This window comes from Rhinoraja longicauda, chromosome 42 (assembly GCF_053455715.1).
Source record: "Rhinoraja longicauda isolate Sanriku21f chromosome 42, sRhiLon1.1, whole genome shotgun sequence".
Lineage (NCBI taxonomy): Eukaryota > Metazoa > Chordata > Chondrichthyes > Rajiformes > Arhynchobatidae > Rhinoraja > Rhinoraja longicauda.
This window is the reverse complement of record NC_135994.1, coordinates 5,730,219-5,755,815: the sequence shown is the minus strand read 5'-3', so window position 1 is coordinate 5,755,815 and position 25,597 is coordinate 5,730,219. Positions and strand designations below refer to the sequence as shown.

At 46.9% G+C, this 25,597-nt stretch overlaps 1 protein-coding gene across 4 annotated transcripts in view; it reads left to right on the top strand.

Annotated features, from left to right (window-relative positions):
* Window positions 1-3,941: 3,941 nt before the first annotated feature.
* The window catches only part of racgap1 (Rac GTPase activating protein 1), a 109,781-nt gene continuing 88,125 nt past the window's right edge, over window positions 3,942-25,597 (top strand). For all 4 annotated transcript variants that reach the window (XM_078431417.1, XM_078431420.1, XM_078431419.1 and 1 more), the window contains exons 1-3: window positions 3,942-4,131; window positions 7,948-8,286; window positions 21,377-21,598. In XM_078431417.1, coding sequence (XP_078287543.1) covers window positions 7,960-8,286; window positions 21,377-21,598 — 549 coding nt within the window. In that variant the 5' untranslated portion in view covers window positions 3,942-4,131; window positions 7,948-7,959. The remainder of the gene's footprint in view (window positions 4,132-7,947; window positions 8,287-21,376; window positions 21,599-25,597) is intronic.

Here is a 25,597-nt window from a genome sequence, read left to right as displayed (position 1 = left end):
ACAGCTACTGCAGGTGAGCGATGAAGTGCTGTTCAGCTGGTTTAGTTTAGACCAGTTTAGTTTAGGACAGGTACAGTGAAAAGCTGCTGTTGCGTGCTAACCAGTCAGTGGAAAGACATGATTACATTCGAGCCGTCCACAGTGTTACAGATACACGATAAAGGGAATAACGTGAACAATGTTTAGTGCAAGGTAAAGCCAGTGAAGTCCGATTAAAGACAGTCCGAGGGTCTCCAATGAGGTAGTTGTTTATGTTTGGATTTTTTCCTCCTTGAGTAGTCCCTTGGCCAAGGTTAGCTTGCTTCTAACCAGTGAGCAATGTATGTGTGTGAATTCCTCCGTTTAGGTGTCTTTGCACGTTCGCTACCATGTGGGGTTGACACAATGAGATCTTGGTCTGACAGCAGAGAAATGACAGATGATTAAGAACCAGGTTCTGCTGCACATACATGTGTGTATGTGTTCAGTTTTTATTTTGAGATGCAGTGTGGAAATGGGACCTTCAGCCCAGAGTCCACGCCGACCAGCGATCCCCGTACACTCGTTTTCTATCTTGCGCACTAGGGACAATTTACAGGAGCCAATGAACCTACAGACCTGCGCGTCTTTGGAGTGTGGGAGGAAACCGGAGCACCTGGAGAAAACCCACAGTCACAAGGACAACGTACCCACCATAAAGGCTTCCTAATCGCATGCTACACCTACAATGTTGGCCGTCAAATGTGTGAGACCGCACCCGTGGTGTTGTGTACAGGTTTGGTCTCCTGATCTGAGAAAGGATGTACAGAGAGAGAGAGAGAGAGAGAAAGAGAGAGAGTGTGAGCGCAGCGAAGGTGCACGGGACTGGTTCAAGGGAAGGGTGGATGTGTCAAGTGAGGGGCGATTGAGTGGACCAGGGCTGACCTTCTTGCATGTAGTGTCCTGCCCTTCACAAAGAAAAGAGAACTCGTCCCAGGGCTCCCGCTGGCTTCTCCGGGATCGTTTGCGTTACCACACTCGACAACCAGAGGCGCCCATCTCCGCCACTCCAGATTTGGGAATCTGACCGTGACTCCCTTTCCATGGGCTAAGGGGCAGCAGGGGCCATTGCCCGTCCTGTCGGAATGGCATTTGTTCAACTAACTCGTATTCAACTGCTGCAGGAAAATAACTGCAGATGCTGGTACAAATCAAAGGTATCACAAAATGCTGGGGTAACTCAGCGGGTCAGGCAGCATCTCGGGAGAGAAGGAATGGGTGACGTTTCGGGTCGAGACCCTTCGTCAGACTGATTCAGACTTCAGTCTGAAGAAGGGTCTCGACCCGAAACGTCACCCATTCCTTCTCTCCTGAGATGCTACCTGACCCGCTGAGTTACTCCAGCATTTTGTGATACCTTCGTATGGAACATGGAACCCTTCTCCACTTCGGCCTTAAGTTCTTGTGTGAATATTTGCATTCCTCGAAAGCTGGCCACTGTCCCGCCACCGTCTTCCCCAAGTGCCCTGGATGGGCCCTGAGGTCAAGGCATAATTTCGCCAATGTTTTTGTGTACATTCTTCAATAAAATTGGCCCAATTTTAATTGGTCTCCAATTATCCGTTTTCTGCAGTTTAATTGGATGATCCAAATTTGCAATAAGGACCATGCAGCAGTTCTCAGTGCGGTCGGGATCCTTACCACATCGAACCCTAGAAGAAATCACCCTCGCTAACATTGATGTTCATCCTGAGAATGTTGTCTGGAGATAGCCCATGCACGCATGCACGCACACCACAATGACTTTTTAAAACCATCAATAGCTTTTAAAATCTTCAAATCAGATAAAAGATTGGTGTTATTGGCCTGAGGTAGTCATGGCACGTCTATTAATAGCTGCCTTGTTATTAAAAAGGGCAAAACATGATTTAAAACGCTCCTCAAGATCGCTAATCTCTAATGGGCAACACATCTCGGCCATGCCGGCTATTAGCTGTGCAGATAAGGCTCTCATATGGTCATAAGTGATAGGAGCAGAATTAGGCCATTTGGCCCATCAGGTCTACTCTGCCATTCAACCATGGCTGATTGAATTGAATAAATGTTATTAGCCAAGTATGTATACATACAAGGAATTTGCCTTGGTGCACTTCCTCCTAACCCCATTCTCCTGTCTTATCATCATATATCATATATATACAGCCGGAAACAGGCCTTTTCGGCCCTCCAAGTCCGTGCCGCCCAGCGATCCCCGTACATTAACACTATCCTACACCCACTAGGGACAATTTTTTACATTTACCCAGCCAATTAACCTACATACCTGTACGTCTTTGGAGTGTGGGAGGAAACCGAAGATCTCGGAGAAAACCCACGCAGGTCACGGGGAGAACGTACAAACTCCTTACAGTGCAGCACCCGTAGTCAGGATCGAACCTGAGTCTCCGGCGCTGCATTCGCTGTAAAGCAGCAACTCTACCGCTGCGCTACCGTACCGTGTCTTCCTCCCATAATCCCTGACATCCGTACTAATCAAGCATCTATCTATCTCTGCCTTAAAAATATCCATTGACTTGGTCTCGACAGCTGCCTTTGGCAGAGAATTCCACAGATTCACCACCCTCTGATTAAAGAAATTCCTCCTCATCTCCTTCCGAAAGGAACATCCTTTAATTCTGAGGTAGGTACCGCCTCATCTATTCTCTGCTAAGCGAGTGACAAAAGATGCCATGGGACAATTTTGAAGAGCAGGGCAGTTATCCCTGGTAGCCAGGCCAACACAACTCTCAATCAGCATCACTGAAACCAACATTATCTGGTCATAATAATATGGTTGTGATATCTTGATGTGCACAAAACACTGCTGTATTTCTTAACATGTTAACAATGATCATACTTTAAGGATCTTCAGAAAGTCAAGCACTAAAAGGAGGTACCTTCAGAAAGATGAGGATGAATTTCTTTAGTCTAAGGGTGGTGAATCTGTGGAATTTCTTATTTTGAAAGGGCTAGAATACAAAATCAGGGATGTAATGCTAAATGCTAAGGATAAAAGAAGCCATAGTCTCAGGATAAAAGGAGGCCCCATAGCAGAAGCGTCCATGTCGCGGGGCTGGAAACTGGAAGTGTCCTGAGCTAATTCTGCTACCACCATCATCTATTGTACAAGTGATGGCTCCCACTGATTGTCGCCGGAAACTTGCGCCCTTTTCAGGACGGACGATGAGTGATGTAACATTTGAAACATGGATGATGGACATGAAGGAAGAAGAATAAAAGGATGTACCTTTAGAAAGGAGATGAGGAGGAATTTCTTTAGTCAGAGGGTGGTGAATCTGTGGAATTCATTGTCACAGACGGCTGTGGAGGCCAAGTCAATGGATATTTTAATAGACAATAGGTGCACGAGGAGGCCATTCGGCCCTTCGAGCCAGCACCACCATTCACCGTGATCATGGCTGATCATGCACAATCAGTACCCCGTTCCTGCCTTCACCCCATACCCCCTCACTCCGCTACCCTTAAGAGCTCTATCTAGCTCTCTCTTGAATGCATTCAGAGAATTGGCCTCCACTGCCTTCTGAGGCAGTGAATTCCACAGATTCACAACTCTCTGAGTGAAAAAGTTTGTCCTCATCTCAGTTCTAAATGGCCGACCCCTTATTCTTAAACTGTGGCCCCTTGTTCTGGACTCCCCCAACATTGGGAACATGTTTCCTGCCTCTAGCGTGTCCAACCCCTTAATAATCTTATATGTTTCAATGATCCAGAGATGGACAGATTCTTGATGAGTACGGGTGTCAGGGGTTATGAGGAGAATGGGGTTAGGAGGGTGAGATCGATCAGCCATGATGGGGTAGACTTGATGGGCCGAGTGGCCTGAAGGTGCTCCTGGGAACTTGATCGACAGAGCCCGCCAGCAACAAAGATGGCGGCGGCGCGCAAGTGCGGGCGGCCGGGCGGCATTTGCCAGCGAGTGTCATGGCGGCGCGGGCTTCAGATCCCGCCGTGAGAGGGACGCGGCATTTCCCGGCGTGCTCGCTAGCTCTTGTGTGTTCTTTTCCGCTGCGGCCGCTGTCTTTTTTTTTGTGTGTGTGTGTTGTTGTTGTTGTTAATTTTTGTCGCCGGGACGGAGCCGGAGCTAATCGAATGCTGTGAGGAGCGCCTCTCCCGGTGAGTCACTCGATCCTCACTTGGAGCCGAGGGAGTGGGCGCCCGGAGCCTGGATCCGGGGGAGGGGGCGGGGGCGAGAGGGTGGGGGGGGAGGTGGGGGGGGAAGGAGGAGGAGAGTGGGGGGGGAGGGGGAAGGCCCGGCCCGGAGGCTTCGCCTGCGCTCCTAGGCCGGGCCCGGGCGGGCTGCCGCGTCCCGCTCTCCACACAGGCAGCGGGCAGCGCCTCAGCACTCCACACTCAACAGACGCCTGCCGAATCCCTCACACACACACACACACACACCCAAAAAAAACACCCCGCATCCGCTCTCACCATGACTTATAAACGTTAATTTCAGAGGAATTAGAAGATGAAAGGCGGACTGTGAGACATTTTCCCGCAGCTGCTCACTACTGCCGCCCGGGCCTTCCCGCCCGCCCGCCCGCCCGCCCTGCCTTTCACGAACAGAAGGATTATCTTCAATAAAGATCCAGTCCTAAAGCTGGAGTTTTTATTTTCGGCATCTATGTAAACACTGCTCACAGATTTTCCCAATCCAAAAACAAAACCGAACCCCAACCCCCAGAGCAACACAGCCACAGGCTTAAACCTAAACCGCCGTGAGTTTAATTCAGCTTCAAAAGACACCTCCATGTACTCATTTATATGACACACCCAATAAAAACACCATCAATGAACTCTTTTTCCTGTTACTGAGATAAAATAGGACAATACAAAATTGGTGCCTCTCATGATGGGAAACCAGCCAAGATGTTACTGGCACCTTTTTAAAAATGCTTTTCAGTGCAGTCCAGACCCACAATGGAATGCAAAGTGCAGCTCTACATGAGACATACTGGGGAAGCACAATCCTGGGGACTGATCCCAGTCTTCAGAATTTGAGATGACATCAGCATCAGGTCAAAGAAAGCCTCTCCCCACTCTGGATCTTGTGGCAAGAACAGATCACCAGAAATGTTTGGAATTAACTTTCTGGCAAGTATTTTTAAAGGGATATTAGTATATCGTAATACCGAGGTTATGATTCTGCATCGCTTACGTTCATTGTTACTCAGGAGCTCTTTGCTACTGATTTGTCCTGTGACTCAAGACTTTCTTATCCACCGATCTCTGTTTGCAGTCCTGTTTGGATGCAGGAAGATAAAACAATACAGCACAGGAGCAAGTTCTTCAGCCTATAATGTCCGTGCCAGACACAATGCCCAGTTCATCTCCTCTGCCTGCATGTGATTCGTATCCCTCCATTCACTGAATATCTGTGCACCATCTAAAATCCTCTTAAACACCACCATTTTATCTGCTTTCAACCACCTCTGGCGATGTGTTCTTTCTCCCACTTGGCAACTGCCCACAGCAGTCTGATTTTGTGCCTCCGTCTTGGGTCTACGTTAGAGTCGTAGAGTCATAGAGCCAGACAATGCGAAACTGGTCCTGCTTACCAAGATGCCCATCTATGCTTGTCCCATCTGCCTGCGTTTGGCCCTCATCCCTCTAAACCTTTCCTATCCACGTAGCTGTCAAAATGTCTTTTAAATGCCAAAAAGACATTGCTAAACCAAACTCTCCATTGTCACCTCCATAATCTCTCTCATCATCTCACATCAAAGGTTGTGCAGAACCTTGTTCTCTGAACCATCTTGCTGACGGATTATGTCGCTCACCCTTTTGACCTCTCTGTGGATTAGTCCTGGATTAGCAACATTTAGCATTTTTTAAATTATTATTTCCACCGTCCCATGGTAATATGGGATGCTTTGCTTTGGAATTGACCACAGCATCACGTTGAGGAAGAGCAGGGAGGAGTTCTTCCTGGCCAATATTAATCTCGTAATTAATATAAAACATATTTTGGCCATTATCACATTGTATTTTTTAACTAAACAAATTGGGTGGATTTGAAGATTTTGTGTAACGTTGTTGCATTATTGCACTACATTGGTGACTTCATTTTAAAGGTATTTTGGTGACAGTGAATTCCCGACACATTGTTGCTTGCGGGAGCTTTGTGATCATGGCTAGCTTTAACTTGCACTAAAGTTATTCACGTTATTCCCTTTATCATGTATCTGTACACCATGCGTGGCTCGATTGTAATCATGTACCGTCTTTCCACTGACTGGTTAGCAGGCAACAAATGCTTTTCACTGTACCTCTCTGTCCCTCTCTTCCCCTTCCCAGATCTCCCACTGTCTTCCTGTCTCCACCTATATCCTTCCTTTGTCCCGCCCCCCTGACATCAGTCTGAAGAAGGGTCTCGACCCGAAACGTCGCCCATTCCTTCTCTCCCGAGATGCTGCCTGACCTGCTGAGTTACTCCAGTATTTTGTGAATAAATACCTTCGATTTGTACCAGCATCTGCAGTTATTTTCTTACACTTCACTGTACCTCGGTACACGTGACAATAAATAAATAAACTCAACAAAAAATAACTAAAATCATATTGGCTGCTGGATTTCCTGCAGTATAGTCCAAAAGAATTTCATTGGTTGTATATATATATTACAGTTATATATATATAGACTATATTACAGTGCCTCAAGGTCATAAAAGGTCAGTGGAAATCCTCATCAGTCTTTTAAAAATTTCTGATAAATTCAAGTTGTCAATTTGAAATTGGGAGTTTACCGTTTGGGCCAATTGACCTGTATTATGCCAGTCAGTTATATAAAATTTAACTGCAGTCATGAGAGTGGCTCACAACCAAGTCAAAATGTCAGTATGGTTTTGGGTAGAAATGGCTACCTAAAACATTACAGCAAAGACAAGCAATTTGTTTTGAATTGTGGGAAACATGGGTATCGGGGTCTTGAAAGGGTTAGTTAGAAATAGAACATTTGCAGGAACAGTGAGGAGATTATCTTGAATTGTGGTGGGGATGTTGGTGGTGACACTCGTGCCTGAGGGGAGAGAATTATTTGCAGTGTCGTTCCCCCCCCCAGCATGCAGGTTGAGGCAGGAACACCGAACAGTACAGCACAGGACCGGGTCTTAAGGCCCACAATGTGTGTGCCAAACAAGGTGCCAAGACCATCTCCGATCTACCTGTATATAACCCAAACCATGGATATCTCTCTGCCTATCCAAAAGAGTCTTGCCAGGGGCCACTATCCCCCAGAAGCATGTTCCAGACACTTTCCACCGTGAAAAAAAAAGTTGTCCCACACATGTCCTTTAAACTTTGCCCCCCTGGCCTCAAAGCCATGCCCTCTAATGGTTTGATTTTTTCCAGTACTCCAAATGCAGCCTTTTCAATGTCCCATAAAGCTGAGCACCAATCCCCGAGGCACACCACCATTCACAGGCCTCCAATCTGAAAAAAACAATCTTCCACCATCACCTGAAGCTGGAGTAACTCAGCGGGACAGGCAGCATCTCTGGAGAGAAGGAACGTGTGACGTTTTAGGTCGAGACCCTTCTTCAGAGACCCTACTTCCACCATCACCCTCTCTCCTTCCTTCTATGCGGCCAATTCTCTTATCCAGTCGGCTAGCTTTCCCTGGCTCCCATGTGATCTAACTTTCCCAAGCAGCCTAACATGCGGAACCTTGTCAAAGCGGAGCAGTATTCAACAAGAATTGGTACTTTGGGGGGGGGGGGGGGGAATTGAGAGGACAACAATAAATGTGTCCTTCAAAATAGCAGAGTCACAGATGACAGTAAGTACTTCATAGTTTGGTGTTCTCGTGTACATTAATTTTCCTTTGTAGAGGCTTTATTGTAGATTAGAATAACCCTTCCTTTGCATATTAACATATTTTTCTCAGACATTTATTGAAGCCGCCAGAGTGACTTCTAACGATTGTATCTGTTCACAGTATTCCAGCCAGATGAGCAGGGTGGATGGAATTCCAGATCATCCCAGTGTCCCCACAGGTGGACAACAGCCCCTCCTCGAGTACAGGAGAACTCCGCAGCAGACGGCTCTAGTAGACAATGTCATGTTACAAGACAACACCACACAAGTTGGAATCTTACCGAGCAGCTCTGTCAGTCATGTGATTGTGGGCTCCCACAGTCTCCTGCAGAGTGGCACAATCAATCATCAGCCAGTACTCGACCGCAATCCGGCGACTCAAAACGCTTTGGGAAATGCGGAGCAAACAGACAATCGTGTTGCTGTTACAGTAACACAGGGTCTACCCTGTGCATCCCAGGTAAGTAGCTTGATTTAAAAAGAAACATTTTCACGTAGACATCTTGGAGCTCCAGGTATACAAATCGTATTCAAAGGTGAATTCAAAAAACTCTAAAGTAATGCTGGCTTTTATCCCAAGAAAGGTGGATTTACAGAAAGGAAGAGCTTCAATTGTAAAGAGCCTCAGTTACATTCCATGTGGAATACTGCATTAACTTCTTGGGCACTACAGCTCTTGAAAGATGTATTGGCTTTGCAGGGTGTGCAGGAGCAGATTCACCAAGAAGGATAGCAGGACTTAGCGACTTAAAATGTTGCCTTGAGCACAGAATGACGAGGAATGCTCTAATGTTAAAGGATTTCTACAGGGCGAGCCAAGAACAACGCATGTAATGCTAAGATCACGCCAGGTAACACAATAGACAATAGGTGCAGGAGTAGACCATTCGGCCCTTCGAGCCAGCACCACCATTCAATGTGATCATGGCGGTTCATTCTCAATCAGTACCTCGTTCAATAGACAAGGGAGATCAAGCAGCAAAATGTAGTCAAAATCTGGAACTGTCCCAAGGTGCCAAGTATAATAGGAACTCCAGGACTACGATCAGTCAGATAAGTTAGTCGAGAGATATATCGAGAGAGCTAAGATGGATACATAGAACCTAAGGACATATTAGCCACTGAACAGTTGATTGAGGCAGTACCTTGAGGGGCAAAGTGATCTACACCTGTTGCTATCAGGACACTGGAGGAACTCCTTCGATTGTCAAATAACACGCTGACATGTTTTTTTTGAGAGGGTTGTCCTGGCCTGGTCTATCTGAGATGGAGGATAACTGATGGCGCCACCAGCTCTTCTGTTGTGGATGTTGGCCAGGATTATGTGCTCCCTTGGCGTTGTACTGCAACCCGAGACTTTCTGACTCAGGGGCCGAGAATGCTACCATCCATGCCTGATTCTTCAATGGTGTATAATTTTTTTTTGGTACTTATTCCATTCAGTGCAAGCGGAACAAAAGTAGTCCAGGTGTTTTATATTTAAAACAACATTGAAAGGCAGATTTCAAATCAGTGAGCTATCAGCCTCATCACTTTGGAAAGACACAAAATGCTGGAGTAACTCAGCGGGTTACTCCGGCATTTTGCATCGTCCCTTGCATTGTTCCTTGTCTCTACACCTTCATCCCTTTGCTCGACTGTGACGATGAAAAGACAATATTGATATTTTCTACTCCTGCACAGGTCCTCCTTGTAAAACCTGCAGCTTGCAATCCAAAATAAAAACTTGTCTGTTGAATCTGCCGCATGGTGCTAATGTCTAGTCTTCCCTGTAATCTTCACCCACACTGAATTTAGTTTAGTTTAGAGATACAGTGTGGAAACAGGCACCTCGGCCCAACAGGTCTGCGCTGACCAGCAATCCCCATACACTAACACTATCCTACACACGCTAGGATAATTTCCAACAGTGGGCGCCGCCATCTTACCGCGGGCCGCCGGAGCCTTCGCCCCGCCGCGCTGCTACGGCCGCCACCCCTCGTACAACGCGGGGGGCAGGGCCAGGGCGACCCTGCCTCCTGGGGGCAGCACGGCCGGGTTGGAGGCGACTGGAGGCCGGGTCTCCCGGGCCGGGACAGAAGCCTCGCCAGCGCCCCGGGGAGACTGGAGCCGGCGGCCTGGAGCCTATACCCGGGGCCCGAGAAGCAGCAGCAGCAGCCGGCGGACGGCGCTCCCCTCCCCGCCCATGGGGCTGCGGACCACCGCCCGGAGAGAACCGCCCCGGTCTCGACCGTCCCCCCAAGCCGTGGGATCAGCTACCCCACGATGTCTCCACTGTCTTGTGTGCATGCCACATGTACAGTCGGCAAGTCGTTGGTTCCAGCGGCTTGGGCCTTGTCTGCATAGCACTTGAAGCCTGGGTTCGGCGGATTGCGCAGAGGAAACCACCAGAAGGTTCAACGGGCAGAAAGACGATTCCAGCAAAGCGTCGTGGAGCTCAAACAGGGCAGAGTGAGATACGTAGGGCACTTCTGACCATCCACTGCATCCTGACCTGTCCCCAGCCGTCCCGACTATGTCTTGCTGCTGGAGCCCGATAGGCCGGGACGAGAGAGTGAGGCCGACGATCTGTGCAACTCCCCCTCACTTAAATCCAAGTCAAGCGCAAGTCTTGACTTCAACCTCGGCCAGCGTACCGCGGCTGGCGGCGATCCCAATCAGCGGCCGAAATAATAAGACTGAAAGTGAAGTCACAGTCATCTTCAAACCCGAAGGACCAACAACAACAGGATAATTTACAATTTTACCATGCCAATTAGCTAAACCTGTACGTCTTTGGAGTGTGGGAGGAAGCAAATCTTTTGATGTTGGCTTACAATTTGACCCATTTGTGTTGGCAGGTTTGTAATAATTATGGATTAAGACAGGTTGACAGTGAATTTGTTTGATGTTGTGAATCTGCATTCAAGTTGTCGTGGTCTCTTTTTCAAACTGTGCTTGGACTGTTTTAATTTAGTTTATTGTCACGTGTACCGAGGTACAGTGAAATGTGTAGGAAAAAAAACTGCAGATGCTGGTTTAAATCGAAGGTAGACAAAATGCTGGAGTAACTCAGCGGGTCAGGCAGCATCTCTGGAGAGAAGGAATGGGTGACGTTTCGGGTCGAGACCCTTCTTCAGACTTCTCTCCCGAGATGCTGCCTGACCCGCTGAGTTACTCCAGCATTGTGTGTCTACCTTCGAGGTACAGTGAAAAGCTTGTGGCGTGCTAACCAGTCAGCGGAAAGACAATACATGGTTACAATCGAACAATTCAGAGTTTAGATACATGAAAAGGGAATAGCGTTTAGTGCAAGAAAAGCCACTAAAGTCGATCAAAGATCGTGTAAGTTTTAGTTGCTGAGATGCAGGGAATGGTTGTGCATAACAGTTAATTTGTTGTAAAAAAATATTAATCGAGTTGATTGGTCACCTTACTTTTATTGGAAGATTCTGGTCACTGATCATAATAATGTGGTGATATCTTATCTGGCAGTTTCTAATTGGTTTCTCTGCTTTGAACACAAATTCTTTTCTCCTCAGTTTTGAGTTGTGCTTTTGTTCAAAGTATGGATGAATGAAGTGTAATAACTACCACATGTACCCAAAATACACAAGATGTTTCAACAATATTACACAAATCAAATGGCATTGCATGCAGCCAATCTTTCTCTTAAAAGCACAAAGTGTTGGAGCAACTCAGCAGGTCGGGTAACATCTCTGGAGAACATGGATAGGTGACGTTTCACAGAGTGTTGGAGTAACTCAGCGGGTCAGGCAGCATCTCTGGAGAACATGGATAGGTGACGCTTCACAAAGTGCTGGAGTAACTCAGCAGGTCGGGCAACATCTCTGGAGAACATGGATAGGTGACGTTTCAGGTTGGGACCCTTCTTCAGATGGATCTGAATCTTTCAATCTTCCTCTTGCTTGTATGCGACTATTTATCTCTATTTGTAAGAAGGAACTGCAGATGCTAGTTTAAACCAGTAATTCGCATATCATTGTACCTTAATTGGTACACATAAAAGACATTCGAAACCGAAGATGGACACAAAAAGCTGGAGTAACTCAGCGGGACAGGCAGCATATCTGGAGCGAAGGAATAGGTGACGTTGCGGGTCGCGACCTTTCTTCAGACTCGAGTCCTTTCTTGAGTCTGAAGAAGGGTGTCGACCCGAAACGTCACCCATTCCTTCTCTCCAGAGATGCTGCCTGTCCCGCTGAGTTACTCCAGCTTTTTGTATTTATCTCTGTTGCTGTTACTCAAGTTTTGTTTCAGTGCCTATCTCCTGCTTTTCCTAGATGGCTCTCATAATGTGGAATTGAGCTAAATTCAAATGGGCCTGACGTGGTGAGGAGGAAAAATGAAGGCTCCCTTTGCAACTCTCTGGTCCACTCTTCCGTCCCCGCTGGCTTCTCTCCGTAGAGAGATGCAAAGATGCACATGTAGTTCTAGCAGGTCTCTGCGACCTCTTGACGTTCCAGAAAAAACTAATCCAAGTCTGTCCAACCACTCTCTGTAGCTAATGCACTCTAATCATTCTGATAAACCTCTGCACCCTCTCCAAAGCCTCCACATCCTTCCTGTAATGGAACGACCAGAACTGTACGCAATATTCCAAATGCAGCCTAACCAAAGTCCTATAAACGCATCCTCTTCAACTCTGAAACTCACTGTCTGAATGGTCAAGGTATGCAGAAGTAATTGGAAATCTAAAATCGATTGAATTGACCCACTTGTGTCTTTTTAATACCCATCTTTTAACTGTAATTTCAAGTTCAAAAACTGTCAAACAGCTTGGGCTCCAACTTCAATTTTACATTCTGTTTTGTGCCAGATCTCTGCACTCTGACCACATACCATTTGCAGAAATTTCAGTCTACATTGTTCTGAATTTCTTGTGATGCACAATGTTTACAACAGAGATGGGGCAGGGTTGTGTTTGGCCCGTCAAGACCATACCAACTTTATTGAGAGCAATCCAGCTAATTCAATCCCCTGCCCTCTCCCCACATCCTTAGGCCCCCCTCGGTCATGGCTGCTTGCTCCACACCTAGGCTAGGGCAGCGTCGCTTGTGGCTGAAGAGACCAATGCAGGAGTGACAGTCTCTGTGGCAAAGGTCACATTTGTGTGTGGACTCTGGTCTGTTGAAGTTGCCGCGCTCCTTTCTGCGTGCCCGCTTTTCTGCCTCTGCGTTCATCAGTTTCTCTTCCCCAGTTTTGAGATGTTCGTCTTCTTCAGGCTGATGGTCAGCCCAAAGTCCTTGCAAGCCCGATAGAAGCTGTCCACCGGTGACTGTAGTTCCTGCTGGGTGTGGGACACAACTGCTGCGTCATCGGCGAACAACATGTCTCTGATGGGAGCTTCACGTACTTTTGTCTTGGCTCGGAGGCGGGTGAGGTTGAAGAGCCTGCCGTCTGATCTAGTACGCAGGTAGATCCCCTCTGTTGCGGTGCCGAAGAAAATCCCAAAGAGTGTGGGAGCGAGGATGCAGCCTTATTTGACGCCACTGCGGATGACGAAGGGCTCCGAGAAACTGCCATTGAACTGCACTGTCCCCTTCGTATTGATGTGGAAGGATTCTATCATGCTCCAGTTTTGGTGGGCAGCCGATCTTTGGGAGAGCCTTGAATAGGCCATGTCTGCTGACGAAGTCGAACGCCTTGGTGAGGTCAATGAAAGCAATATACAGGGGCATCCGCTTCTCTCTGCACTTCTCCTGGAGCTGGCGAAGGGCGAAGTCCATGTCTACTGTTGACCTTCCAGCTCGGAAACCGCAGTGTGACTCTGGGTAGACACGTTCTGCCAGCTTCTGCAGGCGGCTCAAGATGACCCGAGCAAAGACCTTGCCGACGATGTTGAGGAGGGAGATGCCTCCGTAGTTGTTGCAGTGGCTTCTCTCGCCCTTGTTCTTGTAGTGGGTAATGATCGTGGCATCCCTCATGTCCTGCGGTACAGCTCCTTGCCAGCACTGGCAGAGGACTTCATGCAAAGGAAGCATTAAGGTAGTCTTGCAGTGCTTGATCAGGTCAGGGGGGATCCCGTCGTTGCCTGGGGCCTTGCCTGAGGCCAGGCTGTCAATGGCCTTGCTGAGCTCTTCTACCGTCGGCTCCCCACAGCCCTTCAAATTATTTTCTTTGAGACAATATCCCCCACCTTCAAATGCATCAATCAAATCTATATCTACTACTCCCCCTGACGTTTGCATTCCAGTTCCCAAAACTGGGACGGCACGGTAGCACAGCAGTAGAGTTGCTGCCTTACAGCGCCAGAGACCCTGGTTCAATCCCGACTACGGGTGCTGTCTGCACAGAGTTTGCACGTTTTCCCCGTGACCTGCGTGGGGTTTCTCCGAGATCTTCGGTCTTCTCCCACACTCCAAAGTCGTGCAGGTTTGTAGGTTAATTGGCTTGGTATATGTGTAAATTGTCCCTGGTGTGTAGGATAGTGTTAATGTGCAGGGATCGCTGGTCGGTGCAGACTCGTAGGGCCTGTTTTTTTGCTGTATCTCTAAAACTATAAACTAAAACCTCACTAAGTTTTAAAATAAAATACTTTTCTGGTTGTCATTTTTGTTGTCAATCGCCTTCATTTAATACCCCTGGTTCTTCAGTTTCCTGCCAATGGGACCAGTTTTCTCGACCCTGTCCTTGATTTGAAATGCCCACTGTCGGGACCACTTGCACCCTCCTCTGTCCTAAGAACATGCTGGTGCAGCTGCTGCCTCACAGTGCCAGAGACCCAGGTTCGATCCTGACTACGGGTGCTGCCTGTACGGAGTTTGTTCATTCCCCCTGTGACGGCGTGTTTTCTCAGTGCTCCGGTTTGCTCCCACACTTCAAAGATTCATAGGTTTGTAGCTTAATTGGCTTTAATAAATTGTAAATTGTCCCTAACGTGTAGGATAGTCTTTTCCGCTCCTGGGCGTTCAAGGTGCCGAACCAGGCCATGATGCAACCATCCAACTGGAAGAAATCCACTGTGGTTTTCCCTTGGGCGTTCTGTATTCCTGCCAGTTGGCCACTAAATTTCCTTGAGTGTGGACAAGTGGAATCTGGGGGTAGTCAATGGGAATGTGGGGAAAATAAAATGGAATCAGTTTAAATGGGTGCCAGATGCAGACTTGGTGGGATGAAGGGCCCAATTCTATGCTCTGACTCTGATTCAGAGAACAAATCAGGCATTTCCACTCTATCCACATACCTACAGTTCTTCACTGTGGAAGAATTTTGCAAATGAGGGCACACTTCCCGAGAAGATTACAGAGATTCGGTACGTCAGAGAGGATTCTCTTGGACTTCTACAGGTGTACAGTAGAGAGCATATTGACTGGTTGCATCATGGCCTGGTTCGGCAACTTGAACGCCCAGGAGCGGAAAAGACTGCAAAACGTTGTGTACGCTGCCCAGTCCATCACGGGTACTGTCCTCCCCACCATCGAAGGGACTTATCGGAGTCGCTGCCTCAAAAAGGCAGCCAACATCATCAGAGACCCACACCACCCTGGCCACACACTCATTTCACCCCTACCATCAGGAAGAAGGTACAGGAGCCTGAAAACTGCAACGTCCAGGTTCAGGAACAGCTTCTTCCCTACAGCCATCAGGTTATTTAAACACTACAACCTCAAATATGCGCTGAACTTCAATAGACTATTATTATACGTGTGCGTGTGCGCACACACACACCAAACTTTTTTCTCTCATGTTTATCATATTGGTAACTGTACTATGTTTACATACAGTCCTTAAGGAACAGCACCTGGACACAATTCCCACAGGTAATGGCATCAGGGACACCAATAGAAGTAGGGTCTCAACCCGAAACATCACCCATTCCTTCTCTCCAGAGATGCTGCCTGTCCTGCTGAGTTACTCCAGCTTTTTGTGTCTTATTTTCAGTTTAAACCAACATCTGCAGTCCCCCCCTACACCAACAGTTCCCCTGACTTCCCACATCCTGCAGGAGGGGCACTGTACCAATTTACCTGCCATCACCACTGCACTGAGCCAAGAAAGAAGAAAAAAACATCACAAGACTCACACACAAGAGCAGACTCTACCTTATCCTCCTCTGTATTCACATACTGTGGTAAAGACCCAACCCTTTTCTTCCATACAGCTGCCACATTGCACTTGGCTTGTTTTAATTTGCTGCTCTATTAGCCAGTGTGGATCACACACCCAATCCACTGGTTACCTTTAAATTGTCCTGCCTCTCTAGTTAGCTGGTTTCAGCTGGCTTCAGTAATCCTCTGCTTACCTTTAATATTCTCCCACATCTTCCCCTTTCTGCAGCGACCATTTCCTCTACGATTCCCTGCTTCACTCATCCCTATCCACTGACCCCCTTGTCCCCGAAGAAGGGTCTTGACCTGAAATGTTGGCTATCCTTCCATTTCCACAGATGCTGTTTGACCTGCTGAGCTCCTCTCGAGCTTTGTTTTTTTAACTTGTTTGACCACTACCTCCTTCCACTACCAACATTGTGTACGAGCCACAACATATACTGCCGAAACTTGTCATACTACCGAGCGTAATGGAAACATCATACTTGTATGCATAGGAAGGAACTGTAGATGCTGGTTTACACTGAAGATAGACCCAAAATGCTGGAGTAACTCAGTGGGACAGCCAGCATCTCTGGAGAAAAGGAATAGGTGACGTTTTGAGTTGAGCCCCTTCTTCAGACCTTCTTGACCTGAAATGTCACCTATTCCTTTTCTCCAGAGATCCTGTCTGATCCACTGAGTTACTCCAGCTTTTTGTGTCTAACATGTATGCAGACAATATGCAGTTGTGCAATATGTTTTTCATCCTTCATCAGTGGGGTAAAATCCTGGAGCTTTTATCATTCCAGCCTTTGAGATGTAAAGATTAACGTTACAATTTTAAAATGTTGTACCCGACTGTTTTAGTGATCTTTGTGCATGGACTCTAGAACTTTTTACACTGCCATTTTTGCTTAGTCGGTCACCATTCAAAAATTCTCAATCCTGACCTGTGGTCCAAAATGGATGGAGATCCATCAGGTATGGTTATTGCTTAATGTATTAAACTCCCTTCTACTTCTCATTTGGTTGTGCCAAAATATATAGTATCAACAATAGACTGGAGTCGCCAGACAATAACCCCACTGTTATACAACCCAGATTAACTGTGAGTGAGGATTGCTACTAACAGTGTGCCAGCAACTACGCAAGAGCACTCTGGCAATGCACAATGGTGACTCAGTTGTATTGGAATGACTATTTATGTTTGCCATATTTAAACTCTGTGGAAGAAGCCAGCTGTTACCGATTCATAATTGAGCCCACAATGATGCAAATAGGTCACTCCTGTGTGTATTGGAGCAAGGCAGAGTCGAGAGTCCCCGCAAGACTGCTATGGGAGGTCGCTAGGAGTCTATTCATTGTGTGCCTTTGTGCAGAGAATAAATGCTTTTGATCTGAATTGGCTGCATGTAATTTTACATGTGCTGATGGACAGTGCAAACTGGTGTTCCTTCAGCCCAATCATCATTGATGGCATCACCACCAAGGTGCCTTTACATATAGTCAACTGTGGCATTACTGTCCGCATGTGACTTTCCATTGACTCCTCAATGATGGTGCAAGTACTATGGAAGGTTCTGCAATATGAGCTCCTTTACATGGGAATTAAACTACTAAATTAAACTAGGGGTCATAGCAAGTAAGAGTGGGGGATTGGGACTTTAGAGATACAACTTGGAAAGTTTAGAGATACAGCGTGGAAACAGGCCCTTTCGGCCCAGCAGGTCCGTGCCGGCCAGCGATCCCCGCACATTAACACTATCCTATACCCACTAGAGACAATTTTTACATTTACCAAGCCAATTAACCTACATACCTGCACGTCTTTGGACTGTGGGAGGAAACCGGAGATCTCGGCACGGTGGCGCAACAGTAGAGTTGCTGCTTTACAGCGAATGCAGCGCCGGAGACTCAGGTTCGATCCTGACTACGGGTGCTGTACTGTAAGGAGTTTGTACGTTCTCCCCGTGACCTGCGTGGGTTTTCTCCGAGATCTTCGGTTTCCTCCCACACTCCAAAGACGTACAGGTATGTAGGTTAATTGACTGGGTAAATGTAAAAATTGTCCCTAGTGTGTGTAGGATAAGAGTTAAATCTAACTCTCTCTTGAAAACATCCAATGAATTGGCCTCCACTGCCTTCTGTGGCAGAGAATTCCACAGATTCACAACTCTCTGGGTGAGGTGCACCTGTGCGTCTTTGGAGTTCGAGAGAAAACCGGAGCACCCGGAGAAAACCCACGCTGCCACGGAGAGAACGTGCAAACTCCATACAGACAACACCCGTAGTCAGGATCGAACCCGAGTCAGGATCGAACCCGAGTCTCTGGTGCCGTAAGGCAGCAACTCTACCGCTGCGCCACCGTACTGCCCACCTGTTAAAGGCTGTTGGGTGACTGAGCAAAGAAACCAGAATCACAAGTGCCGATTCCAGTTTATTTGGCTATTGATCGACTTTGGATCTTGGTTCATCAAAAGTATTCATTCGTGTTTCAACCTGTTTCATAGTCTTGCCCCTTCCTATTACTGCAACATGCTGCAACAACCCTCCGAAATCTCAGTAGTCTTCTGGCCTCTTGCACATCCTAGCATTTGTCTCTACAACAGCTGCATTTTCCCAGGTTCTGGAATTCACACTCAAAGCATCTCGTTCGTTATCTCCTTTAAGTAGTTCCTTAAATTCAATTCTTTGAATATGCTTGTTCTGATATCTATTTATGTGGCTGGCACATTGTCTAATCTTGCTTAGTAATGCCCGGTGGCGTTTCGTGCGTTGTTTGCCTACATCAAAGTTGTCGTTGAGATGGTAGCAGGGAAAAACGTCCGATAAAATGCACAAAACTCGTCGTTCGCATTTAACCAACATTTAATCGGTTAAAAAACAAAATTAAGCCCCAAAATAATAATCAAGAAGAACAAGATTAAATTAACCAAGAGTATGACCAGAATGAAGATGTGAATGATGAAAGGAAAAAGCATACTCGACAAAGCGCTGTGGATAACTAACAATCAACAAAGCAACCGGAATTGCAAGTGGCAGTGATTACAGTTTTCAAAGTAATTGATCAAAGAACACGTCTCACTGATATGATCGTTGAAAGTTTGTTCTGTGGTTTCTTTTTATCATCGTTCGGAAGCAGTAAAGGAACCTGGATTGTCACAAGTTAAGGAGATAGACCCCTCTATTCTTTAGCTCCTGCAATGCACAAATTATATTCTTGTAAAATATCCAAATTGCATCTGTTCTGAATGGGCAGATTATGTTTGGGAGAAGGTTGTCAAATACATCTACACTAATCAGCCAAGACATTCTGACCTGATGAGCCAAAACATTATGACCACCTGCCTAATATGCTGTTGGTCCTCCGTGTGCAGCCCCATACGCAGCAGGGTGCGATGTACTGTGTATTGTGACACATTCCTCCCGTGACCACCATTAACATTTACTGTGACTTGTGCCACAGTCGACCGGTCGGTTCGGACCAGACGGGATAGCCTTTGTTGCCCTCGCGCATCGATGAGCCTTGGGCGCCCAATACTCCTGTCGCTGATTTGTGGTTTGTCCCTCCTCAGACCACTGTCGGTAGGTACTCACCACTGCTGACCGGGAGCACCCCACAAGCCTTGCCGTTTCAGAGATGCTCTGACCCGGTCGTCTGGCCATAACAATTTGGCCCTTGTCAAAATCGCTCAGGTCTTTACTACTGCCCATTTCTCCTGCATCCAACACATCAACTTCAAGAACTGACTGTTCACGCTGCCTAATATATCCCACCCCTTGACAAGTGCCATTGTAACAAGATAATCAATGTTATTCACTTCACCTGTCAGTGGTCATAATGTTTTGGCTGATCGGTGTGTTCAGGAAGCACAGCTGTGGTGAAAGTTCTGACCAATTGTAGAGAGAAAAGTGTTTAGTTGAAGGCCTAATTCCTGACACAAACTGGTGTCTTCAAATATGTTTTCAGATAACATTTTAATAAAAGGCACTGAAGATCATTTTAGTGCATCAATTTCCTAGTTATTTTGAAATACACTTTTTTAAAAAATCCTTAAAATCTTAAGCCCAGTTCAAGAGGTACATTAGTTGTGTAACAAGATCCGGGCCAGACACAAGTTCACCCTCAGGATGGCCGATCTAACCTCTGCAACAGTGACTCTGGGAAGAGGCACACTTGAGTCTGAGGGGACGGATGTTATTGCCCCGTTGGCTTTCTGCTCAAAGCTAGCATAGAAAGCATTAAGTTCATCAGGTAGGGCCGCACTATCACCAGTGATGTTGCCTGACTTCATTTTACAGCAAGGTAAAATATTCAGACCATGCCACATTCTGCGTGTGTCCGAATGATTATACCGGGACTCAGGTTTGTCCCGGTATTATCTCTTGGCTTCCTTGATAGCTTTGCGCAGATCATAGCGGGCCTTCTTGTACTGCTTGGGATCGTTTGACTTGTATGCAGTAGACCTAGCCTTCACCTGTGAATGTACCTCTCAGTTCATCCATGGTTTCCAGTTGGGAAACACTCGGATTGTCTTCTTCGGCACGCACTCCTTTAAGCACTTGATGATGAAGTGGGTCAGGACAGTGGGGTACTCATTCAGGTTAGATGCAAGATCCCTGAATATGGACCAGTCCACTGACTCAAAGCAGTCGCGTCAGATGTCATCCATGACCACCAACCAGCGTCCAGCAATTCTCTACCGGATCCTCCTGCTTCAGTTTATGTTGTAGGCAGGGACTAGAAGCACAGCAAGGTGATCAGATTTCCCAAAATGTGGCCGAGGTGTTTTTTATTGATGTGTAGCAGTGGTCGAGGGTGTCCTGGCCCCTGGTGGGACTAGAGCCCTGGTGGGACAATGGTTTACTTTTGAACTGGAGTGATTGTTCTAGTGCAGGAAATAGGGTGCCAGTTTCTGCACCGCAGGGCTGCAATGAAATAAATGACCCGGTTATCCAGTTTTGATGTGGTTGTGGGCTACTCGATAGCGGAAGCTGACGATGTGGGTTTGGGTGTCTATACTCATGAAACCCCAGTGGTCGGGTCCCGTTGGGCCACAGCGTGGTGTCCAGCTCATTACTTTGTCCGGGTCAGAATGACTTGCTTCATGTTACCAGCATGTGAATGGTCTGTTTAACGTTATTATGCTTGAGGCAAGAGTCAGGTCAGTTCAGGAATTCAAGTCTGGAATCGCTTGTGCACTCAGCCTGGGTAAGGTTTTAGATCCATACCATTGGATTAGATCTTTTACAACTACTTGCAGATGAGGTTAGCATCTCGTCTCAAGGTCACCATTTTCTACCATGCAGCACACAGGTAACACGGTTGAGGTTGATGAAGTGAGTCTTGAACCCGCAGCTTCCTCACCTGGAGTTAATGATTCACAGTTGCCAAAGGCCATAATCATTTTAATAAAATAGAACAAAAAGGTCATGGAAGCAGCATTTGTTGTTTGAATCTACTCTGTACTCATTTTCAAAAAGACCCGCCTCACGCACAATTTCTCTCCATTGAAGGTACTGGGGAAAAACATGGTTCTGGAGGGAGTTGTTCAGCTTAATGAAAAGCAGAGACAGCAGGAAGATCTGGAAAAGCTGCGGGTAAATGAAAACCTACTGAAGCTGGGAGAGAATGAAGATTTGTTGAAGCTCAGGCAGCATGAAGAATTGATGAAGCTTCGAGAGCATGAAGAACTGCTGAAGAAACAAAGGAGCAAAAAAGTCCGCACTACTTCCAAAGTAAGTTTGCAATGATTTTCTTAAAAGATTGTGGCTTGGAGTTTCCACAAGGGATACAATTGGAAAATGAACTGAAACCTGCTGGTGCTGTCAGGTAGCATTATGTCCAAATCTTTGCTCAAATCAATTGTACGTGGCCAAGTATAAAACGCCCCCTTTAATAAATGTACGAAAGCTGCATTTTAGCGCATAATTGAAAACTTGTTCCAATAATCAGTGTGTTCGAAAATACAAGCAAATTTTTGGTTTCAGCTATAGCATCAGGATGAGAAATAAACTTAAGTGAAGGCTTCAGTCAATGCTGGTCATGGCAAGTCAGGCTGTTATTAATAGATTTGTGTAGCTACACAGGCCAGCCTACCCAGGATTCTGGGTGTAATATACTCAACCCATTTCAGATGGCACAATTGGCAGAAGCTTGCCTTGCTGTGGGTGGGGGTGATTCTGGTAAAAAGATGTGTGAAAGTATATAATGATTTGTCCAAATTTCATTATATAGTAGACACAAAATGCTGGTGTAACTCAGCGGGTCAGGCAGCATCTCTGGAATAAAGGAATGGGTGACGCTTCGGGTCGAGACCCTTCTTCAGACTGATTATATAGTGGCAGTTTCTGGCCATAAGATGCTTAAAATTTAAATGAAAGCTTGAGCTTTCATTCTACGTCAGTTCAATTATCTGGACAGCTATCGTGTTGGAAATACCTGGCCCAAATTTATGTCAGGCAGCATCTTTGGAGAAAAGGTAAAGGTGACGTTTCGCGTCTTCAGACCGAGAGTCAGGTGAGAAGGAAAAATTGGAGGTACAGAACAAATCAGTGCTGGCTCCGATAACTCAGGAAAGGTGGAGCTCACAATGGACCTCCACTGTTAGAGTGAGGCCACCTGCAAATTGGAGGAACAGCACCTCATATTTCACTTGGGCAGCTTACAGCCCAGCGGTACGAACATTGACTTCTCTAACTTCAAGTAACCCTTGCTTTCCCTCTCTCTCCGACCCTCCCCCACCCTAGCCGTCCTGCTAGTTCCACTGTTCGCATCCCTTGGTTACCACTCATCCACAGCCAACAATGGACTATCGTGGGCTCCACCCTTTCTTAGAACTAGCATGAATGGGCGATCGATGTTCGGTGTGGTCACGATTGTGTTCATCCCATAATCAATTTACAGTTATATTATGGATAGCTGCTTGTATATCTGGAAAGGATTAAATGCACTTCATATAGTGTTGGGGACTTCCCATTCCTCCGTCTAGTTTACTTGTGTTTTTCTCCCTCACGCCGAATACTGTTCCAGAGGCACCAGCAGCTTTCGGGTACCTTGATGAATTGATTCATATTTTTCAGACGTAATAGGATGAACACAGGCAGGCTGGTGGGTTGTAAGAGGCAGCCCACCAGGAACAGGTATGGGTGCATTGCCCTTTTGCACAGCGAGGGTGAATGGAAAATGATTAGCTCTTGGTATTCTAAGTCTGAAGAAGGGTCTCGACCCGAAATGTTGCCCATTCCTTTTCTCCTGAGATGCTGCCTGACCTGCTGAGTTACTCCACCATTTTGTGAATAGCTCTTGGTATTCTGTCACGATGGCACAAGTGGGAGTGTTGAGGTTTGTATGAATTTTGCCGAATGAACGCAGTGCCAAATGCCAAATGCCATGATGTGATTGTGTTGCCAACCAACTCAGATTGTCCATCAATATAATTTGTTTGGAACAATGGGATGTTTGAAAAAAAATACCATCACATCAATTATTTTGTACGGATGAGACCATTTGGGGGTATTTTAGATTCCCCCAATGCAAAAGTGAAAATGTGATTATGTTAGATTTCTGGCCATCTCATTGTTCAGTAGAAATGCTTCGCCATTTTGCCACACTCATACCTTGCTTCACGTTTGAGATACCTTGCCAACAATAAGAGCGCGAATGGACTCGGCGCTAAAAGCGGTCATTGTAGCATTGCCTCTCTAGATACGCATTACTGACAGCTCCTGCGTTGCCGAGGATCCAGCATGAACCCCTGCCCTCCCTGCCACTGTGCATTCAGCAATGAATCGCCCATGGCCGAGTGTGGAGACGTTCTCTGTGAGGGCTGCAGTTGGATGGGCCAGGGTGAGGGTGCAGCCCCTTGCTCTACCAGAGGAGTGCACTACAACAGAGTGGGGGCTCAGGTACATCATGGTGGGTGCAGCCATTGTCCATGCCTGGAAGCACCCGCTCCGTGTGCCAACGCAATGCCCGCACGCTACAGTCTCTCTCATCATCAGAAGCCTTGCTGGCAGTCAGAGCTAGATAGAGCTCTTAAGGATAGCGGAGTCAGGTGGTATGGGGAGAAGGCAGGGACGGGGTACTGATTGAGAATGATCAGCCATGATCACATTGAATGGTGGTGCTGGCTCGAAGGGCCGAATGGCCTCCTCCTGCACCTATTGTCTATTGACTTTGCGATGGTACAAATGGCAGCGACGTGTAGCGAGCCGCAACTTGCTTCCGGCCACGTGATCACGTGTTCAACACATTTCGACTTACGATATTTTCGGTTTCCGATGGGATTCACGGAATGTAACCCCATCGTAAGTTGAGGAGCACCTATACTAATGCCCCTTATCACCCGATCCATCTTATCCCATCTCCATGTAGCCCTTTGTCTTGTCCCTCTCTCCTCTCCGCAGCTCTGCTTTGGAACTGCAAACCTTCCACTCTCTCCTCCCTTCTGAGGAAGGCTTGCTGACCTGAATTATTAACTGATTTCTCTGTCTGCAGATGCTGCCTGACTGGCGGAGTTCTTTCAGCATTTCTTTTTATCTTCTGTCACCACCTCCTGCTGGATGTGATGGAACTATTGTCTCTCCCACTGTTTGTTTTCTCTGCATATGTCGCCCCCAGCCCGTATATTTTACGGCAACATGTTCAACAGCCAGCGTCCATTATTGCTGTGCTGTGGTCACCCTGGTGCCTGTTGATGCTGTGCTGCAGTCCGCCATCTGCTACCTTGGTGCCATTGCACTGGCACAGTTCTACCGGGTCAGAAGTGGCACTTTCCCCTCTCGTGCCATCATCTGCAATACATTCCCTTTGGTGCAGTGCACTACATACATCACCTTGTCACACTGCCACCAACTGTTGCCGTGGTACCACAACCTCCTTGTGGTGGCCCTCATCATGGTGCAATTTTGCCCACAACATTTAAAGGAGATGTGCAGGACATGTTTTTTACTCATAGAGTGGTGGGTGCCTGGAATGCGCTATCAGGGGTGGAGGTGGAGGCAGGTACGAGGCTGTTAGATAAGTACATGGATAGGCAGGGAATGGAGGGATATGGATCTCGTGCAGGCAGAGGAGATTAGTTGAACTTGGCATCATGTTTGGCATAGACATTGTCGGCCGGAGTGCCTGTTACTGTGCTGTACTGTTCGATGGTACCTCAGCTGGTGAGGCGGCATCTATATAGAGAGAAGCAGTTAATTCTTCCGGTCACGGACTCATCAGAATTACAAAAGTGAATAAACAGGCGTGTTTTAAGCTGCAGAGAAGGAAGGGGTGGAGACGACCAATTTCGTGCAGGGAGTATAAGACGTTGGTGAGACCGCATTTAGAATATTGTGTTCAGTTCTGGGCACCATGTTATAGGAAAGATATTGTCAAGCTTGAAAGGGTTCAGAAAAGATTTACGAGGATGTTGCCAGGACTGGAGGGTGTGAGCTACAGGGAGAGGTTAAGAAGGCTGGGTGTCTATTCCATGGAGCGTAGGAGGATGAGGGGAGATCTTACAGAGGTGGACAAAATCATGAGAGGAGTAGATCGGGTAGATGCACAGAGTCTTTTACCCAGAGTTGGGGAATCAAGGACCAGAGGACATAGGTTCAAGGTGAAGGGGAAAAGATTTAATAGGAATCCGTGGGGTAACCTTTTCATACAAAGGGTGGTGGTTCTATTGAAAAAAGCTGCCAGAGGAGGTAGTTGAGGCTGGGACTATCCCATCGTTTAAGAAACAGTTGGAC